The sequence below is a fragment of the Hakea prostrata genome, chromosome 2 (genome assembly GCF_041222555.1).
Source record: "Hakea prostrata isolate BN-2017 chromosome 2, UWA_Hpros_2, whole genome shotgun sequence".
Lineage (NCBI taxonomy): Eukaryota > Viridiplantae > Streptophyta > Magnoliopsida > Proteales > Proteaceae > Hakea > Hakea prostrata.
In genome coordinates, this window is record NC_142601.1 from 67,741,204 (window position 1) to 67,763,155 (window position 21,952).

At 37.2% G+C, this 21,952-nt stretch overlaps 2 protein-coding genes across 2 annotated transcripts; both read left to right on the forward strand.

Moving 5' to 3' along the window:
- Nucleotides 1–160: 160 nt before the first annotated feature.
- LOC149025922 (carbon-nitrogen hydrolase family protein) lies at nt 161–16,714 on the forward strand. Its single transcript, XM_089146132.1, has 15 exons — nt 161–424; nt 1,883–2,087; nt 3,390–3,695; nt 4,117–4,340; nt 5,803–5,906; nt 6,576–6,710; nt 10,154–10,322; nt 11,057–11,192; nt 12,463–12,601; nt 12,869–13,045; nt 13,477–13,644; nt 14,670–14,765; nt 15,717–15,845; nt 15,943–16,167; nt 16,424–16,714. Exons 2-14 carry the CDS (start codon nt 1,894–1,896, stop codon nt 16,165–16,167), a joined length of 2,202 nt encoding a protein of 733 aa, XP_089002258.1. The 5' UTR covers nt 161–424; nt 1,883–1,893; the 3' UTR covers nt 16,424–16,714.
- A 2,366-nt stretch (nt 16,715–19,080) lies between these two features.
- DLAH (alpha/beta-Hydrolases superfamily protein) lies at nt 19,081–20,852 on the forward strand. Its single transcript, XM_089143219.1, has one exon. It carries the CDS (start codon nt 19,181–19,183, stop codon nt 20,705–20,707), a length of 1,527 nt encoding a protein of 508 aa, XP_088999345.1. The 5' UTR covers nt 19,081–19,180; the 3' UTR covers nt 20,708–20,852.
- The last annotated feature ends 1,100 nt before the right edge of the window (nt 20,853–21,952 follow it).

Genomic DNA, 21,952 nt, shown 5'->3' on the forward strand with positions numbered 1-21,952 from the left:
CTTCAATTGATATTTTATTTTAAATACGTGGCGCGATCACCACCATCAGTCAGGGGCTGCTGCTTGACCGGTATTTGAAATTTTGAACGTAACAAGTGGTCACGGAGCCCAAGACATACGATACGCTGTAGAGTCAAACTTCAAAGTGGCACGAGTCACGTCACTCAGGATTTCTAAACCAAACGAAACGAAACGAAACGCAGGAATCTCCTCTCCCACAAACAGAAAAACGCTATCTTCCTTCGTTACCCTCGCCGAATGAAGAATTACCATTATTCTTTCCGTTTGTTATTCCCGTTATACAAGTTCACTTCTTGGTGTCTATAGCTTCTTCTTCCATCACCTATTCTGTTAACTTTCATTATTTGATCACTTAGCTTTCCTGTCCGAATTCCGATAGGAAGTCGTTTGCAGAGACAAGAAGGTGATAAATCTTTCTATTCTTTGAATTGTTTCTTTCCCCTTCATTATATCGGATGAATCTCGACTACTTTTGAATTCGGTTTTTCCTATTTTGAAGTATCCACCACTATCGCTAACGGCTCGGACTGATTCAGACGATTTTGGTATATATTTTGGATGCCAGGATAAATCTTGTGGCAGGGTGTCAAATTTGGGGTCAAGCTAGAATTTTGTTTAAGCCTCTATGGTGTTTCTTTTAGATGGTTCAGTCTTATTTTAGGATACAGAGTCCTTGCAAGTTCAATCTTTGCTTGCTTTTGAAGTTTCCGTTTTCTTGTATTATTAATCATACTTCAACCATGAACTTATTATAGTTAAACATGTGCCTTTTTGTGTCTTTGATTTGTTCAGATATATGTGATTATATGTACACTGTCAACTGCAATGGTTGAAATGCTACTGTATATGCTTTTTTCCAAGTTGCATATTTTATGAGGTGTGAGCTTCTGATTGATTATGCATTTGAAAAATGGTGTTTTGATTATAAGCACTATGAATAGAGTGAATTCTACATTATCGGCTCCTCTGCCCCTCTTCCCACTTTTAACTATTTTTATCTGTACAAAACTTGCCTCTTTATTCTACTAGTTATACCCAACAAAGCCAATGTGGTCAGTCCTGGTTCTAGTTAAAGCTCATCCATTGGAGTTGTCCTAAAATTTGAGACTTTCCAGTGTCCAACAACATCAATGATGAAGGATGAAGTTTTCCTCCTTAAACTTGGTAAAACTGCAGTCCTGGTTTGGTGAAGCCTCACCATAAAATGATGCTGAAAATTGAAAATACCATTTCAATTAGTTTCTGATGAGATGGTACACTGGTAAATGTAGTGTGTAAAGGACAATGTCGAGACTGGGTTTTGGGACTTCAATATGAGAAGGTTAGATCTCATAGGGCATGAAATAAGAATCTATAGAGTTCAATCACACTATATGGTTTTCCATTTCTGAGACCTCAGTTCTGACTCTTGAAACATGCTTTGGATCCCTAGATCAGCAAATACCTTAGTGGATGAGCCAACCAGCCAACAAGGTTGATGGCCTAAGGTAATTTTTAATAATATACATTGTAACTAGTTGCCTCTGTGATTAGGGCCTGCAAGTGCTGTCTTATCAATAGAAGTTTCTTTCCCATTTCCTATCTTCCAACACTGCCCACCCCCCCCCCCAAAAAAAAAAAAAAAAAAGAAAAAAAGAAAAAAAGAAAGAAAGAAAGAAAAAAAGGTGGAAAATGGAAAAAGATTACCACTTTACCTCCATCATCATTTTTATATTCTGATTTATGTCAGAACCATTTTGTACTTCTATTTTGAGTAGTTTATAATGATTGTTTCTATGAATCTATATATTTTGTGAGAAATGAAACATATTTCCCGGTATCTGTAATGATGTTGCTGAAAGTATGAAATGTTTGTATGCAGAGCAATAAACGATGAGGTTGTTAAAGTTAGCAACCTGTAACTTAAATCAATGGGCTATGGATTTTGATTGCAATTTGCGGAACACCAAGGAGTCAATTCAGAGAGCTAAAGAAGCAGGGGCAGTAATAAGGCTTGGACCAGAGCTTGAGATTACTGGCTATGGTTGTGAAGACCATTTCTTGGAGCTTGATACTGTAACTCATGCGTAAGTTTCTGTATTGTTGCGTCACTTTTTTCCATTCATGTCTGATTTGGAGGAATTTTGATTAAAAATTTGGCTTGGGAATCAACAATAGGATGTTTAGTTTTTTCAATTAGTAAAACAATCTCAAACTTCAACTGATTGTTCATTAGTTGTTCCTTTTCTGTTCCGTTGTGTCCTTTGATTTTCTTCTCACTACCTATTACTATTTGAATTTTGAATAATATGGTTTGTTAAAATGATAGGGGGAGAATATGTATACTAATCAATGCTGGGATGCCTTGCAATCCTATATTGAGCTGATGCATAAGTGAATTAGAGGAAACTGGATTTCTAATTTAACTTGTTAAAAAAAAATCCCCTGTAATGCATTATGTGTTTGATGCAACATGGAATCATAGGGCATAAGGGTTAACTTTTTAACTTGTAAGTTTGCATGGACATGGCATGAAAATTATAGGTATATAGTTATCTGTTAATAAAACTCAAGCTGAACTCTGTCCTGGAATTTTCTTTATATGACTCATTAAAAGAAAAAGGAAAAAAGAGTTCATTCATCTATGCTCCAACCCAGCAAGTAGTAATTGAACACTGATGTTTCCTTACCTTTTTTCATGCAAGGGTCATAAAAAAAATGCAATCAATCAGAATCAAAGAAGGAATCGGAAATGGAAATAATGAATCCAGGTCTAGATGTACCCTATCTTTATCTCTATCCATGGGGTATATTATCCATATGGAGAGATATCTATATCTATGAGTCGATCATCACAAGCCTCTATCCACATAGATATGTGCTTATGAGTGACTATTGGCAATCACTAATATGTTCAACTAGGGAGCATGGAGAGTGGTGAAACGGAATTGTTGTCCTCGCCGCTATTGCTCCTTAAGATGGGGGAATCTGATTGAAAGAACTCACAGAGCCCTGCCAGGTGACTAGCAGCTGGGCCTCCTATCTTCTAAAAAATCCATACATCTCTTGGTTCAGATGATGGTTTTGTCCTGAAACCCAGTCACAGACATAGCTCCCTTGAGAGTGTATATATATACCTCATCTTGTAGAGGTTTTTTTTTGGATGATCTTTGAAATGGGCCTCTTGATTTCTATCATGATGCTGAGACCTCGTCTAATGGTTATGCTTTGATCCTTTAATTTCATTTTTTTAATGGTTCTGTTGTTTCTTACTCTGTGCATCACCTCTTTCTTATCACCTTGATTGAGAGTACTGATTTTGAATTTGCTTGATGCAGAAATTTCATGAGATTGGTAATTTTAATTTTGTATTCTATATGTACATGCAGGTGGGAGTGCTTGAAAGACATTTTAGTAGGTGATTATACTGATGGTATACTATGTAGCATAGGTATGCCCGTCATCAAAGGATCTGAGCGCTACAACTGTCAAGTTTTTTGTTTCAACAGAAAAATACTTATGATCCGCCCAAAGATGTGGCTCGCAAATGATGGCAATTACAGAGAACTACGATGGTTTACTCCATGGAAACTGGAAGACCAGCTTGTTGACTTTGAGCTCCCAGTAGACATTTCTGAGGCTCTGTCTCAGAAGTCTGCACCTTTTGGTTATGGATTTATTCAATTTCTTGACACGTAAGTGCCAACACAGCTGTATCTTTCCTGTTGATCTGGGAAATTACCTAAGTCTATGTATTTACTCTAGGTGTTGCATTTCAGTGTCAAAATGATCACTGAATTAAAAGTCTTACAAAATTTCTTATTCAAGACATCACTTTTTATTTATTTTAGATAACTGCTGGAGGAAGTATGTCAGTATATATGTGAGAATTATTCTATGGAACTACTAAAAATGTCTTTGGAGGGATGTATCTTCCTGGCTGAGAGTTCTTATATATGTTGTTGGGAGCAGGGGAACTATTTTTGTGAAAATTTACTTCTTTTTTTTTTTTTTTGGGGGGGGGGGGGGGGGGTTGGGGTGGGGGGAGTTCTATCTAATAAATGGTATGTCATAATAATCTCAATTCTCATGCTTAGCTGTTGTTATTCTCATTAGAGCTGTTTCTGCTGAAGTCTGTGAAGAGCTTTTTGCGCCTATACCTCCACATGCTCAGCTTGCACTGAATGGTGTGGAAGTGTTCATGAATGCAAGTGGAAGCCACCACCAATTAAGAAAGCTTGGTGTTCGTCTTCGTGCTTTTATAGGTGCGACTGATACCCGTGGAGGGGTCTACATGTACAGTAATCACCAAGGATGTGATGGTGGCCGTCTTTATTATGGTAAAACGTTTATCTAAGAAGTTCACTAATGTTGAAATGTCTCTAGCATTCCATCCTTGAACATGGAATTCTAATTCACTCTGTTTCTATTGTCTACAATTTATTTTACTTGTGGACAAGGTCCTTTCTTTATCTCTTCTTTTTATTCCCCTGGTGTTATTAAACAAATTGTCATTTTACAACTAAACTTTCGGAAAATAATCATATTGTTTCTTTACTAGCATTTCTAGCCTTTTCTTTCGAGTTGAATCCAACTAGATTAGTGCAATGCAATAGCCAGGATATATATATATATATATATATATATATATTTAATTTATTATTATTTTTTTGTGTGTGTGTGGGTTGGGGGGGGGGGGGTTGGGTGTGCGCTGACTGCTGAGAGAGAAATACAATGTTTACAACTCATACATGTATTTTCTATTCTTCAGGATCTGCCCTTCTACTTTTTTCCCCCTTTTAAGAAGGATTGGAAATATTGAAGAAAGTAGCATGTTAAATTCATACTCTGATACATTGAACCTTCATTTTACCTATGGATATCCATGCTGAACAGTATCCAATGTAGATAGTTGAATGCATGTCAGACCCTCCAAATCTGGGTCCATTTTTTCTTTGCCTTTATTTTTTTTTGGAATGCAGTGTTTATCCATTGCCTAAACATTCATAAAACATATTTATGTGATAAGTATTCTTTACTGGTCTTCTAACTTTGTATATTGTAGTTTTATATTCCATAATTACGGTTGGAGCTCTTAATATCATCTTGTACGTTAACAATCACTAGAGATTAAAAAGGAAAATAATTTTTGTTTCCGGATTCAAATAGTGAGTGCACCTTTCCTCTTTTTCCCATCCTCATCAAATGACGCTATTTTAAAACCTGACATAGGCTGAGTATCTTGAATCTAATATCAGGCCTAGCTGCATGCTTAAGGCTGTTTATGTCGTGCTTACTTTGTCCATGTTTCTTTGTGTTTATAGACACGGAATTGAGTGGGCCTAGCTGTTTTCACTTATCTACATGAAAAAAAGTTTCTTTGTATATGGATGGGTTCACCTCTGTATCACAGCTGGGCCTGTAGATTTAATTCAGCTTCTTCTTCTTTTTGGCAATAAAAATGCTTCCCTCCTAGAAGGAAAAAAGAATCCTTGATTTAAGATTTGCTCCTAAGGACTTGTTTGTTTGGGTGTCCAGATATCAGATATATTCTTGTACTGGTTTTCATTTTTTCCCTCCCCTCCGATTACCTTCACACTGATAGGATTGCAATTGTTTATTTTGTAATTTGTTATTCCTGAGTTAACAACAATATGATTATCTTGTTCTTCTTTCTTTCATCTCTTTTTTTTTCCTCGGTCCTTGATGAATGATTGGATGATTCTAAAAAATATATATGATAGTACTATCATTTTTTAACTTATAAATGGTGACACTAGTTCAAACATTTTTCTATAACAGATGGATGCTGTAGCGTTGTGATTAACGGAGATGTGGTTGCTCAAGGGTCACAGTTTTCTCTAAAGGACGTTGAGGTTTTGGTAGCTCAAGTTGACCTAGATGCTGTAAGATGTAATTGTCACATTCTTAGTTAATTTTTTGTAGCTGTTATAGGACTGAGAATCGTGTGTTCCTGTAAATACTAATAATGGTACCATGTTAGTCTTAAAGTTCATAAGTTGAAGTGTGAATGATAATCAAATCATTTGAAGGCTATATATGATTTTATCCGAACAGTGGCTTCATTCTACATGCATGAGGTGTTTTGGGAGTGTGAAATTCCTACTTGAAGTTCTACTGTTCAAAATTCTTTCCAGATCAATAAGATGATTTTAGACGATAATAAGATAGGGAAATATGATATCCTTGGAGTAGCTGACATTGGTAATCCAGCTGTAATCTTTGGTTCACCTGCTTGATTTTGCCTCTTTTCCTATGTTCTCTTTTTTCCACCTACCAACATATATTCTATAACCATTTCAAAATTTTGTAGTCGCCCTAGACCCCCCAAAATATTGGATAAGCTATTTTCCATGAGCTACATATGTAGCAAGTGGCAATTAAATTAGAACCTGTGAGAAAGGCTGTCAAAGCGTATTTCTACTTTATCATCTGTCAAAAGTTGGGATATTTTATTCTTAATTTTCTGGCTTCTAAACTCTACTCTGTTTTTATTTTTATATCTCATATGTGGTGATTTTAAATTCTGGTTCTTTTGATTGCTGAATTGGCAGGTAGCTAGCCTTAGGGGATCAATCAGTAGTTTTCAACAGCAAGCAAGTCACACGTCAAAGGTCTCATCAGTGAAGGCACCTTACCAGCTTTGTCAGTCTTTCAACCTCAAAATATCCCTTTCCATTCCACTTAAGGTCAGTTGTCCTTAGCCTTTTGACTGTGGTAGGGAGTTAAACATCAGTCATATACTATGTGTAATCCATTCATTTCACAGGTTGTTGATATTAGTTTTCTTCTAGATTAAGATGAATGTGACAATGAGAACCTCGGTTTATAGCAATTGGATCTTCTATGATCCCATATCTAGTCCTAATGATTTTGCCTTCACAGTTTGCAACCTTATATGTTTCATCTTGTTCTGTATTTTTTTTTCGTTTGGGGTGGGGGAGCAAACATCTTGTTCTTTTTATTTCTTCAACTTTGGGTAGATTGTCTTCTGGTGCCCCTGATTTTCTCTTCAGTCTTCACCAATCATATTGTTGGTCTATTTTGCCCTTCCTTATAGGACTTTTGTGAATATAAAGATATCCACTGGATACACTTGCTCATTTCATTCTTCTGTCCCTACCATTCACCAGAGTCCAGAAAAGGCTTTATTGCTTGGCAACTAAATAACTTCATATTCCATCACCACCTAGTACATCCCACCTCTATATCTTTATGCATCACCATGGTTCAATTTCCAACACTTTACCCTCTTGATCCATGTGGACTACTTACTCTATACTTGGGAATTTACTTTATTTTGGTGTTGTCTTATCCCCTACCTTTATAATTCCCCAACACAACTCAGACTGAAGCCTTGTCCCAACTAATCGGGGTTGGCTACACAAATCCTGTTTATCCATATTTGTTGGAACTTGCGAGACATAGAAGCTGTTAATACCCAAACTAGATCATGGTAAAGTTCCTGAAAAGAAAAAAAATGTCAAAACTTATTTGGGGACAGTTGTTATTTGTCTTGTACTCTTGGCAAGGCAGTAGAATCTTTTAAGTCCTTTCACTCCAAATGCTTTTTGTGTTTGCTTTTTTTTCCATGTAATCCTTATTATCAACCAGAGTACTTCTGTTTGTGCTCTCTTTGTACCTTCTTTCATCTACTAGAGATCTGGTTCAGAGTAATTCCAAAGATGCAATACACCACCCAAAAGGTTTATTGATACTCTTTATTTTCATGCCCTCCTCGAGTGCATTGTGGTATAAAACTTTTTCAAGTAGCCTTTCCAAGATCCTTGAAGAATCAGCCCAAAATGAGATTTTTCAACTAGGCTATGAGGGGTATTTTGGGTATTTCTATTGGTTGGATTTGAATAAAACTTAAGGGATTGGATGCAGGTCCCAAAGAGGATATGGTGTGAAGACTGACCTAAATCTGATGGTTTATTTCACAGTGCTAAATTTGGTAGGAGTTTGAATCCTAGTAGGACTTGAATGAGGGTGTAACTTTTACTCTTTTTTTTTTTCGGGGGGGGGGGGGGGGTTGGGATGTAGGCCTAATATGGGGGAAAGGTTCATCTAAGTTTGAGTAAATTCTGACTTGGAAATTTTGGTGTCTAAGAGAATCCTAAAGTTTAAGGAAAATTAAATGAAAAGGTGAAATGGAAGGGGGAGACGGATATGCTGGCTGCCATTTACATGGATGTAGGAGCCTTGTCTTGAACTGTGAAGTACATGGAATGACTTGACTGAAGGACGAATCCACGCCGTAGAGGAATCGTTGCTTGACTTCACAAGAGACCCTAATCTCATGCATGTGGAGGTTCCTTACCAATTCTGAGAACACTATTCTAAATAAAACAGCAAACAAGCACAAGCCTGAGCTTAAAACCGAAATTTATTAATCTAGGTCTATGAACTATTACATGCTTAGGCGCTTATTTATAGCCCTACAATTGCATCCTTTGTTGTACTTGAATTTAAAAAAAGAAAGAAAGAATTGAAATATAACTTTAATAATAAGTATTAGCCTAATAAGGACTATTCAATTAATGTGTATCAAGTCCCTAATAAGGACTAATTAATTGTGTATCAGGTCCCTGATAAGATCTATTTAATTAATGTGTACCAGGTCCTTAATAAGGTCTACTTAATTAATGTGTGCCAGGTCCCTGATAAGATCTATTTAATTTATGTGTACCAGGTCCTTGATAAGGTCTATTTAATTAATGTGTATCACTCTGAATATTCCCGACTTAATTTAAACCAAATAAACAATTTATTTTTGTACTTGGTCTATACACTAAACTAATGGACCCATAAAATAAGCCCATGACCACATAAACATATGAAACAAAGCCCTAACACCCATATCTATCAACCTTAGGTCGATTCCAAGGGAAAATCAGGCCAATTCGGTGCCGTGTCTGCATCATATTTTCTTCTAAATTAGGTTTGCTGTTGCCAGCATTTATAGTAAAAGTCATCTTACCAATCTCTGTTTAACCACTGCAAGTATCTTAAATGATCTCTGTTTTTCCATCATCTTGGTTGTACTGTCAAACATGAATAATCTTTTCCACTCTTGAAATCCTTTGGACAATTTGCTTGTACACCCTGCAAAGATGAAAATGTCTCAGAGCAAATAGGACTTCTGGATGAAGTTTCTACTTGACTTCTGTTGCTCTGCAACAGAACCAAAAAGGAGCAGCCTAGAATTCATCCTTCTCGTGTCAACTCCAGGAGAACTGATCTCTTCTATAGGTCCAGTGAACTCCACATCATTGAGTTCCCACTCCCAGATCATATCTTCTGAATAGGCAAGCTTGCAGGGCTCTAATACGGCCTTTCTTTTGATTCTTTTCTGTTTCTTAAGACTTCGATGTCTGTTATTTTGAAACTGAAGACTCCTTTAATTCTATTAAATACTCCTTCTGTTTGTTTTCTCCTTGAGTAACACTGATAGACATTATCAAGCTTACGATAGTATCAAAAGAATTATATGCAGAAATTCTTGTTTGGAAAACTGGTATAGTTGTGAAACAAGGATGCTTGCATCTGCAAATGTGAGATCTTACACAGCTCTTGAGCATTGTCAGCATTAACCCAACCACCAGCCTATTTTAAGTAACTTTGTGTTAGTAGGAGATAAAGAGTTCTTTGTCATTTCTATCCGATAAAGGTAACTTCTATGCATTGTGTCACTGATCCATTAATTTGTGGCCTCTTTTGTGTCTAATTCTTGTACAAATTTTGAAGTTAGCTCCCACTCAACTTTTTTGGTGGCAGCCTGAATGGAATTTTCCAGGGATCTGTGATGGTAGTAATGGCTGGGGAGGAGCATTAGTGGGTTTGTATGTCTTGTTGTGTACACAATAAAATGAAGTGAGATTTGGGGTTTTGAGAAGAGATTGTTTGCTGTGTCATTTGGATATTGTTTTTGATACATTTCCATTGTATTTTTCTTCTGTAGCTAGTGAATTACCTTCACCTTTACCGTGGATGTAGCACATCACATTGGCGTGAAGTTTAATCTCCATGGATCCTTGCTCTGTTTGGTTTTTATCGTGTTTCTTTGGTGTTCATGAAAGTGTGGACTTCTTCAGTCTTAATTGCCAGTTGAGCTTTTATTATGTTGCAGATTAGGTATCATTCTCCAGAGGAGGAAATAGCTTTTGGACCTGGTTGCTGGTTGTGGGACTATTTACGAAGAAGTGGAGCTTCTGGATTTTTGCTTCCTCTTTCTGGTGGAGCGGATAGTTCTTCTGTAGCTGCTATAGTTGGTTGCATGTGCCAGCTTGTTGTAAGAGGTCAGTTATACAAACTCCAAAGCATTATTCCTCAACTCTTTATTTCTGTGTCTCTCTCCTGTTTTGAATCATTTCATTAATTGGTCCATAGTCTGCACTTTATGTCTTCTATGAGGAATACTTGCCTTGAATGGAATACACTTAGGAGCCTCCCTGGTGACTCTTTAATTGTTTGCTGTCATGGTCTTCTGGTTTTGATCAAGAAGTGAGCACAGAAACTGTATACGTAGTCAGACCCTAGATATACCTTATTGGGCCTCTCTGGCCTTGTGTGAAGCCGTGAACAGTTTAAAGCAATGGTATCTAGCATGTAGGGAAGCTAGAACTGTCAAATCAGCTTTTTTCTGTTGGATATTTTCTCATCAAAACCTCTACACAGCTTAAGTGGGGATCTGTGTCGTGCCAATGGTTCCATTTCAATAGACCCTTGGTGGACCTCTTTCTATAAGAGCTATGTACAATTTAGTACTCATTGGTACTCAAAACTGTGCTGGCAATACTTTTGAAACAGGTTTGTGGCCAACCTACTCTAAAAAATAGAACTCAGTTTTGCATATTTTTGGTTAGGATTACCAACACGAAAAAGTTTATGCCCCCAGGTCCCATTAACTATACAGTATAGCGGACTAGTAGCTTCATAGTATTTACCACTACTGATGCAGAATGTCTGTCCTCCTGGGTATCCTGTTCTCTTCTTTCCAATCTGTTTACTTCTTGATGCCATGTACATGCAGAAATTGCAAATGGGGATGAACAAGTGAAAGCTGATGCGATAAGAATTGGTCAATACACTGATGGACAGTTCCCAACAGACAGTAAAGAATTTGCTAAACGCATATTTTATACGGTATTCATGGGGTCAGAAAACAGGTAACATGCACCAGGATTAGGTTTTCTTGCTGCAATTTATTTTGACACAGGTTGCTAACATTTTGTGGCAAAGTGCTATTTGGACAATTTGATGGCAGAGAATGGGTCTTTTCTTTATATTTTTTTTAATATGAAAACATTTATAGGAAATGCTTTTTTCTTGAGTTCTGTATGTTGCTTTTGAAATTATCAATTTATAAACATTCAGGTTTCAAGCATGTTCTTCCCATTTGCCCATGTTCTTTTCATTCGTATTTTCCTTTCAACTCTATGCATAACTTATATTATCAATGGATAGGATAACTTTTGTTTCCAGGTTCTTTGATCTATGTGTTTTAAAAGCTCTTGAGGTTTGACTCAATAAAAACCACGGAGACTTAAAACACTTAAAGCTCATCCTTGCAGAATGTGAGGTGCACCAGATATGACCTCTCACTAAGGCTTCCCTTCTATCGGGCGAATGTGCTTGACATGTTAAGCCAAAGTTGATTGTGAGACCTAAAAATGTTCCCTTCCCTCCTCTATTCTTAAAATGTTACTCAGTTAACTCTTGTTAGTTACTTGATTTAAACATGGTTCATGGTCCATTCCAAGCTGAATTTCATGTTGATAACTTGTTATGAGCATTGAATTACATTTTTGTTTTGTTCCCCCCCCCCCCCCCCCCAACATTTGGTTTGGAGGTTCTATGTCTCTGGCACGGATGCTCCTTTAACCGTGTTTCTCTCATGTATAGTCAGTTATTTACACCTGCTTATGTGCCAGATTGATAAAAGCAACTACGAATCTATTCCTTTTTATGAAAAAGCATAACAGAATAAAACCAGCAAGATACAAGTACTATTCAGTCCTCACAAATTCTTGACCATCTAGTCAGAAAGATATGGTTGTCTAGCCAGTGAACATTTTCAGGTTACATCACATCAAGGCCCAGTGAGTGTCTTCAGGTTCCATCGCATCAAAGTCATCCAACTCTTCATTCCCTTGGTTGATTTATGGCCTTTTTTGGGTGAATAATGTATGCACATTTCTGCTATTAGAATAGATTCTTTGTGGACATTTAAGGGGCGTCGATTTATATTCCTTTTATTAGCAATAAAAGAAAAAGCTTTTCTTTTGATGTGGGTGACTTTATATTTGGGTTCATTCAAGAAAATCCTGAAGCCTTTGATGATTTTATGGTTTTTCAGTGTCCTTAATTTTACCAACCATGCACATAATCAACATATCTGAAGTGATTAGCAACATGTTTGCTTTGGATGGTCTGCAGTTCAGATGCCACAAGGTTACGGGCAAAGACTCTGGCAGATGAGATTGGGTCATGGCACCTTGATGTTTCTATAGATAGTGTAATTTCTAGTTTGCTCTCCTTGTTTGAAAAACTTACGGGGAAGCGTCCACGCTATAAGGTAAAAGTCAATCATCTCAATTCCTGCATTGACTTGTGATCTAGTTTTCTTGGAGAATTTAGTGTTAAATTGAAAGTATGTTTCTTCGAAGTCCTTTTTTAATTTTTCAAGTCTTGCATCAAATTCACAGACATGGCCTGCGGGAAAATGGGTGTATTCTACTCTATTACCTAGTGTTGATATTCATTGAATTATAACCTCGTTTGTAACCATAAGATATTCACAGATATGTAGTAATTCTTCCCTCCCTTTCTCTCTCCTGCTCAGATAGATGGGGGTTCTAGTACTGAGAACTTGGGTTTACAAAACATTCAAGCTCGAATTCGAATGGTGCTAGCATTTATGTTGGCATCACTTCTGCCTTGGGTTCACAATAAGGCTGGATTTTATTTAGTCTTGGGTAGCTCCAATGTGGATGAAGGATTGCGTGGATACTTGACAAAGGTACAATCCAAAAGTTTCAATCTGTTCAAATTGTCTTGTGAATGCTGGATATAGAATTTTGTTTGAGTCCTGGAAAAATATTTTTGGATTCTGGCGACCTCATTTAGCTAAACACACCCCAGCCCCCCCCCCCCCCCCCAAAAAAAAAAAAAAAAAAAAAAAAAGAAGAAGAAGAAGAAGAATAAACCTTGAACTCTGGATCAACTTGGGTCAAACAAAGGCTTGACTTCTTACTTGATTTAGTTTTACAATAGCTTTGCTTCTAACCCATTTCTTAGTTGGGTCAAGTCAGCTACCCTAATGTCAGCTTGACTTAATCATGTATGGGTTGCTATAGAAGAAGCCCTAGGGATCCAACTGCGTTGCTATTTCTTTTCAAGTTGTTTGCATTTTTGTGAAGTGACCATTCAGTTGCAGCTTTCCTGTTACAGTATGATTGCAGCTCTGCAGATATAAATCCTATTGGAAGTATTAGCAAGCAGGATCTTCGAACATTTCTACGATGGGCTGCCTCCCATCTTGGCTACTCATCTTTGGCAGAAATAGAAGCAGCTCCTCCAACTGCTGAGCTGGAGCCAATACGTTCCAATTACAGCCAGGTATTGCATACACTATGAATATATCAACTTAAGATTCTACCTTCAACTTCATATCCGAGAGTTGGATGACTCCAAAATCCACAAACTTTCTGTTTAGGTTGTACACATGCATATCCTGTCCTAATTTCTTTGTTCTTCAGTAACGTATACTTTGCTCTTATTTTCTTCTGTTTCCTGGGGTTGGTTAGTCTCCTAGAATGTTCTCTTATTTACAGAAATCCACTGGTATTCATTGTGTAAGGTCTACTGACTGTAAGTACTTTGGTGTACATACAAGAGGTGAGATCCACTACAGTGGGTCCAACTCGAACTGGGAAAAATCACATTTTACCTTCATAATACATCTTCATCTGTTGGCATGTTGTCTTATATGCTGATCATGCATAAGAAATAGATTAGCTGATGAGACTAAAAATAATAGCACTGCAACAATCTAATTTAGTCGTTGATCCGACAGTGTATAACAGTGGGAACTCAATGTGTGTGTGTGTGTCTGTCATAGCCACATTGTTTTGTAAGTTCATTGGTTGAGTTATCCAATCAGATAATGTTTGGCCTGATGGTCTTGGGGAAGGTGCCTAATGAATGGATTGTACCCCCTGGATATCTTAGTCTTGTAGCACTAAATCCTTGTTATTCTGTCTTCCAAGTGTCGAGGTATCCTTGATTTCTTATCTAAAATTTTTCTTTAGTGTTTTCCGCATTTCCAACAGATAACTGGAAGTTCCGTTGCTTTTACACCCTGTTCATGTCTTTACCTGTAAACTTTTCATATACTTTTAAGGTGTTAATAAGGTTTACTGTACAGTACCACATTTCCTCCTCTATCATGTCCATGGTAGCTTACATCCACTTGGCCTTTTGACTTAAACAACATTTCCTAGATTTCAATTACATTTCAATTATCTGGTATGCATTAGTCTCATGAATCCTAGTGGGTGTGATTGCAAACTTTGGTGATTTTACCAATTTATCTTTCTTTTTTTGGGTGCATAGATTAAATTTAACTATTTTGTTTGTTACAGTTGGATGAAGTGGATATGGGAATGACATATGAGGAGCTCTCAGTCTACGGGAGGTTACGTAAGATCTTCCGCTGTGGTCCCTTGTCAATGTTTCAGGTTAGTCTTTTAGTGTTCTACTATGTTTGCAAAGACGGAAAATCTCTTCAACGATTGGAGCTTGCCTGTTACTTTTTGAGGGCAAGCCCGTTCATCTGGACTGCTCGGTCGATAAAGCATATTCTAAATTTGTTTTCTATTGAATCTGAGAGTTTGCTCTTGAACCCTAGTGTGAAGTATATAAGTGAAATTTTCAATGATTATATGAGTGAATGTTGTTCTCTTGACCATTTATCCATAACTGATCTCCCTAACCTCTGAAGTAACTTTTCATGGCTCCTATACATCTCCAGTCATATGGTTCTAAATGCTTGAGACCCAGACTGTCTACCATAATTCCAGTGGTGGTATAAACTGTTAAGGACTCTGTACAAGCTACATAGTGTCACACATGCAGCATAAAGCTGGCTGCCTAGTGAGCATTGTCCTGATTTTCAGTCAATTATCCAGGGTAGGTTTCTCAAAATGTCTAGGAATACATAACTGGAGAGCACCATGGGTAGAGAACTCTGAGAAATTCTCAATCTCAATCTAGTATATGTTTTTTTAAATACCAACCTTACATGTTACTTTCACAGCCCCAGTCACCTGCTGGGAAAATAATTTTCATTGTGCATCCCCCTATTTGGGGTACCTGATGCCGAGGGATCCCATTTGATGTGTTCATATTGGGTTGCGCCTTGAGTGACCTGCCTCACACTTTCTGTGAGGTTAGCGAAGCCCTTGTTGTTGTTGTGTGTGTGTGTTTTTCTTTCAATGATACACTATTTAGTCCTGTGTATGCTCAATAACAATTAATTTTTTTTCTCAGTTTCATTCTTACCTGGTGGGTTTGGCAATAAAATTATGAGAATAAGTGGTCCATGATATGGTGTGAGACTCTGTAGCGTATTGAATTTGATGTAACCGTGACATCCATTTTCTTCTTCTTTATCCTTTCTCTTGTTTTAGAATCTTTGCTACAAATGGGGTGGAAAACTAAGTCCATCAGAGGTAGCTGACAAGGTGAAGCACTTCTTCAAGTACTATTCGATCAATCGACACAAGATGACAACCTTAACACCTTCTTATCATGCTGAGGTATCTTCTCTGCTCAATCCTTGGAGCAAAATATACCAACTCATGCTTCAGTTCAGTTAAATATTTCCTAGACTAAATAACCGTCTGCTTTATGCAGAGTTATTCTCCCGAAGACAACCGTTTTGATCTTCGTCAGTTCCTCTATAATACAAGATGGCCTTATCAGTTCCGCAAGATCGATGAACTAGTACGTAATTGTGATGAAGGGAAAGTTACTGCTATGAAATCACAGGATGGTGGCAAGGTGGGACCAACACTAGAATCTGGAGGTGGGATGGGTGTCATTGCAGCCGGCGCAAGTGATCCAAAGACTGGTCTCTAGGTAACAAAACCAACGCTTGTGGGGGTTCCAGCTTGGCTAGATAAAGAGGGTTAGAGGCTTAGAGTGATGGACTTGGGAAATATAAAATAATTTACAAACTTTTTTTCTCTTTTTTTTTTTGGGTTGGGGGTGGGGGTGGGGGACCTTTGTTGACCTGTTTTAAGATTGACAAATCCCTTAACTACAGCTGAAAATCCTTGGCCTCCTTTGCATTGCATCATTCAGTATGATCAAAAGTCATTTATTTGTGAAACAGGTTCTTGAAACCCTAGTGGTTTGTTTTTCCCCAATCCAAGAAGGGCACAACAAAAGGCTCCCAAGGAAAAACAGAAGAGCCCATAGCCAACAGGATATGGCTTTCCTCTACAGCTTTACAGTGATAAATTCAATTCTAAATGTGAAACACTGAGTTGTCAAAAGCTAGGAATAAAAATCATCAAGATTTTATCTTCTGTTTACACATAAAATATGTAGATTTATGGTGGATGGGTTTGATGCATTGAGGGTTTGACCATATCAGGAGAATTTTATCAGGTCATGGACCATTCATTTTTTTTGGATGGAGAATACATGTCTATCAGTTACATCCAAATATTAAGATTAAATTAAAATATTTTTTAAATTTATTTTCTAAATTAAAAATTACTATTTGTCCCTCTACCCCCAAAAAAATCTACTTTAAGAGGTGGTTATTATGGTTCAAATCTCATGGATGTTTGTACATCATGCATGTTTAGACTTAACATCAATAAAATAAAAAGTATTCAAATAAATGTTTGTTAATTTTTTCCCCTTTATATATATATATGGCATGGTAGGCATATGTATGAGGAACAATATTAATATTTATGCATAAAGAATATTAATAGAGGGAGAACTTCAAAATTCTTTCCTCTCCAACCACAAACACTCAAACCAATAGAATGGAAAAGCAACTCAAAAGTCAAATTGACATAGGAAATGGTTCTTCTGAAGAGTATGACCTGGTCGTAATTCCAGTTTGACATGTCACCTCATATATACTTTGCTCGAAGTCTATATGTGGTCCATTTTTTTTTTCTTTCTCTGAGTAATGTGCTTGAGATCAACCTTGGAAGGTTAAAAGGGTCAAGCAAAGACGTCACCTTACTACCTCACTCAGTGCGAAAGGGTTTCTTCTTCTCCACGCGTGAAAAGAAAATCTTCCGAAAAGTTTCAGGTTTTCAAACTTGAAACTTCAAAAATCAGTTGTAAGTTTCTTATTTATATATTTTATTTAATCAAAAAATCTCTACGGCGCTCGCAATTTTCATGTCGAAATCACACATAACAAGGAGTTGATAACTACTTTGCAGGATAGAGGTTTGTGGTTTCCATACATCGTTTCATCACATATTAGCAAGGCGGCCTACTTTTGAATTATAACAAGATGAATTAGAAGTGGGTTTGTCAATGGACTCTCTCTCCTAATATGTGTATAGTGAAAAAGTATTTTACTCCTAATTTTTTTATTGTAAGGTATTATATTCTTCTAGAGAGACTAATAGCGTAATTGACCTTCTAGCTAAGACGGCGGTCTCTTTGCCGAGTAGGACCGACTAACCTCTTTCTATTACTTGGCCTGCCAAAGTTTGTAACTCTGATTATCCTTTGTCTTTTGTTTCGGAATGAAGTAGGATTTACCCCAAAAAAATAGTAGAGGATTTAAACTCACACCTTCACAAGATTGATAAATTATATTTGTTACAATTTATCAAACTCAACCCGTAACTAGCCAACTCGAATGATGGATATTAGGGCATGGACTTCCTTCCATTAAGCTACCAACCCTTTTAAAGCTAGACTTGTAAATGGATAGTCGGAATCCGCCTCTAAATTCGCATTCGGTTAAGGGTGTTTATATCCGATTTTTTTTTACCAAAAAATATCCATATACATCCGTTAAACAATTGGATTCGGATTTAGATAATTGTTTATTAAATCGGATAATATCCGGATAGAGTAAATGATTCAATAATTTTTTTCTTTGAAAATTGATGATAATCGGATTCGGAAACCTGTAGTCGATAATTGGAAATAAAAAATTATCCGGTTAGAGTAAAGTATTAAACATTTTTCTCAAAAAATGGCTGATAATTGGATTCGAAAACTAATAATCGATAACTAGAAATTGTAAATCAAAAATAAAAAAAAAAAAAAATGACAATCACCAATTATCAATAATCGGATTGGATTATTATCGGATATCCAATAAAGTTCCGGATTCAAATTCAGATGTCTTCTCTAAATTTTTGTCGGATTCGGATTCGATTCGGATTCAAATTTAGATAGCAATTTTGCTAATCAGATTCATATTTGAATTTGAATACTTGTGTATCGGAGCCGAATCCAATCCGTTACAGATCTATTTAAAGCTTCTAACCCACTCGCAATTTCCATGGTTTCCCTCAATAATATGAGCACGCCCTGCTTCATCCCTATATGAATTGCTCAGTGAATCCAACAAAGCGAATTAGGTCATATGAAATGATACTCATGGCAAGACCGAATCAAGACTCAGGAAAATGAGATCCTGTCATCCTGTGTGAACAACAAGCTTCACCCAGGACTTCAAACTTATAAAACCTAATTTTCAAATAATAAATGGTTGATTGACTTCTCTAGGGACTACAAAATTGATTAAAATATATTTAAATAGCTGATTTGGCTCGCCCTGGAAAATTCTGGATGATTATTTTCACTAGCTTCCAAGAGTTACACGCCTTTTCACCAACGCGCAAATGAAATATTCAATTCAAAATTTTTCAGTCACCTCTTCCCTCTGGTGTGGTTGACATGACAGGTTCAAAGTTGAAACTTTCAGCCCTGCCATTTCTTCCTTCCTGGATATATATAAAATCGCCAAGCTCATAAGCAGAAGCAGAAACACAAACAGAAGCAGCTCACAAGCAGAAGCAAAAACAGAAACAGAAGCAGAAGCAGAACAATCCACCTCTGCTTCTTCCCAGAAACAAAATCTATTCAATATTGCAAAATGAAGGCTGCAGCATCAACCATCTCTCAACATCTTCCTGGACTCTCCGATCGATCTCTTGTTACCAATTCCAATCAAAAACTCACTCCTGCACCTCAACAGCATCAAAAGACTGACTCTACCACTCGAAATTCCCATTCATTCGCCAGCCTTCTCCATCTCAACCTGCAGATCCCTCACCCATCAACACAGCATCATTCCTTAATTGATTGGAACACCTTACATCACAATCAAACAGCTCCATTTTCACCCAAGGAGGATATATCTTCGAGATGGAAAGAAATCCATGGATCGTCGAAGTGGGACAATCTTCTAGACCACCCTCTACACCCTTGGCTCCGGCGAGAGATCATCAAATATGGAGAATTTGCACAAGCCACTTATGATGCTTTTGATTTTGATTCCTTCTCAGAGTTCTGTGGGAGTTGCAGGTACGGTTGTCTTAACTTTTTCAACAAATTAGGACTTAGTAAAAATGGGTATACAGTCAGCAAATACATCTATGCCATGTCACATATTGACGTGCCACGGTGGCTAGAGAGGTCCCGCTACTTGAGTGACACGTGGAGCAAGGATTCCAATTGGATGGGTTACGTGGCTGTTAGCGATGATGAGGAGTCAATGAGGATAGGAAGACGCGACATTGTGGTGGCGTGGCGTGGAACGGTGGCACCTTCTGAATGGTTTGAGAATCTACAAGGGAAATTGGAACATCTTGGAGATGGGGATGTGAAGGTTGAACATGGCTTTCTTGACATCTACACATCAAAGAGCAAGTCTACAAGGTACAACAAGTCAAGTGCCTCAGAGCAAGTGATGGGAGAAATAACTAGATTGGTTAACTTGTATAGAGCAAGAGGTGAAGAAGTGAGCCTCACCATCACTGGCCATAGCTTGGGTGGCGCCTTATCTCTACTCAATGCTTATGAGGCTGCCAAGGCAATACCAGATCTTCCCATCAGTGTCATCTCCTTCGGTGCTCCCAGAGTTGGCAACAACAGCTTTAAAGACAAGCTCTGCGAAATGGGTGTGAAGGCACTGCGCGTAGTGGTGAAGCAAGATCTAGTCCCTAAAATGCCTGGGATTCTGTTCAATGAAGATCTCAAAAAGTTTGATGAGATGACCAAGATTTCAAACTGGCATTACACCCATGTTGGAACTGAGCTGAAACTTGATGTGCATGCATCTCCCTACATCAAGCAAGGGTTCAATTTGCAGGGTTTTCATAGCCTAGAGACATACTTGCACCTTGTTGATGGCTTTCAAAGTAGCACATCAGCATTCAGAGTGGATGCTCGAAGGGACTTGGCTTTGTTGAATAAATCTAATGGGATGTTGGTGGATGAGCTAAAGATCCCAGAGAACTGGTATCAATTGGCCAACAAAGGACTAGTTCTGAACTCTAATGGGAGATGGGTTATACCTAAGAGAGACCCTGAAGACATACCCTCTCCCCTTATAGATAATCATAATCTAACCAGGGTTTTGTTAATATGTACATTAATTATGAAGGGATTGAAGTCTTAACGTTGGCTTCCTTGTATCAAATCCTTGAGGAATTGTACAAAATACTAAAATTTTGAGCTTCAATTTTTGATATATTATATGCAACAGAGATTAATGTCACATTTCACAAATTATCTCCCTGAAACTTAACTCTCTTAATTGAATAATTTCCACAATCCAGCAACACAAGACAATCAAAACAAAAGATCAAATGTTTCCATCTTGACATCCCTAAAGCCAAACTTCTTTAGACTTCATTCCTTTCTACTGGAAAACTTCCTCACTCCATCCTAATTGTGTGTTGGATAAAGAGAATTTCTATTATTCAAACTTTGAAAGCAAAAAGTCTTAAGTTTTCTAAATGTCCCAACATCCCCAGTTCTCTCTTGGTAGAAATTTCTTTTCTTTATGTTTACAGTCTACCCTATGCAACACTTACATCAGGCAAACAACCATTGTTGACATTAATGCCCTCCTTTTATTAGTTATTTACTCTCTTTTTTTCCTACATTATATATATGCTCGAATTTCGAAAGGAAAGAGTGAAAGACTCACCACTAAGTAGGGCCCACTCAACTGGCATTTGGATTCCCACGAGTCACATTTGGATTGCTATTTTTTTTTTTCTGTAAAAGCCTTTTTAAGTTTATTTATTATTATTTTTTGTTTTCTGTCAAGACGCTTTTTTTACATTTATTGTTTATTTGATTTGATATTTGTTACATTGAATTAAAATTATATTTATGCGCGCGTGTGTGTGGCACTGTGGGCCTGTAGCTAATACTACTCAATCGTGGGTTCACGTAGATCACTAAAAAGGCCCAAAACCTTTTTGAGGCGGCTTCCGCTTAATTTTCTGTTTTTTAAATTAAAGTAAATGACGTAAATATTGAATCATGGAGTATTCGTAAAATTCAGAATGGATGTAATTGCAGAGCTGTTTGATTGGTAAGACTAGCACTTCTTGGTAAAAAAGTTGTGAATTCGACTCTTGGCATATGTAATATTTTCATTCCTTATATATAGAAAATGTTAAACTAATACAATTAAAGGAACTTAAAAAGTTATTGGAGATGCTTCATGTTTGAACCCATATTTTAAGTTAACAACAACCTTTAGTCCAAACCCTAGCATAAAAAAATTTCAACAACAGAGAGATGCAATGAGCCAATGAATGAAGTTTTGCATACTTTAAGCATATATTGCTTTAGGGAAATTTGCATGCTTGGTCATGGTGATTCGTTGAATGGTCTACACTTTTAAGGT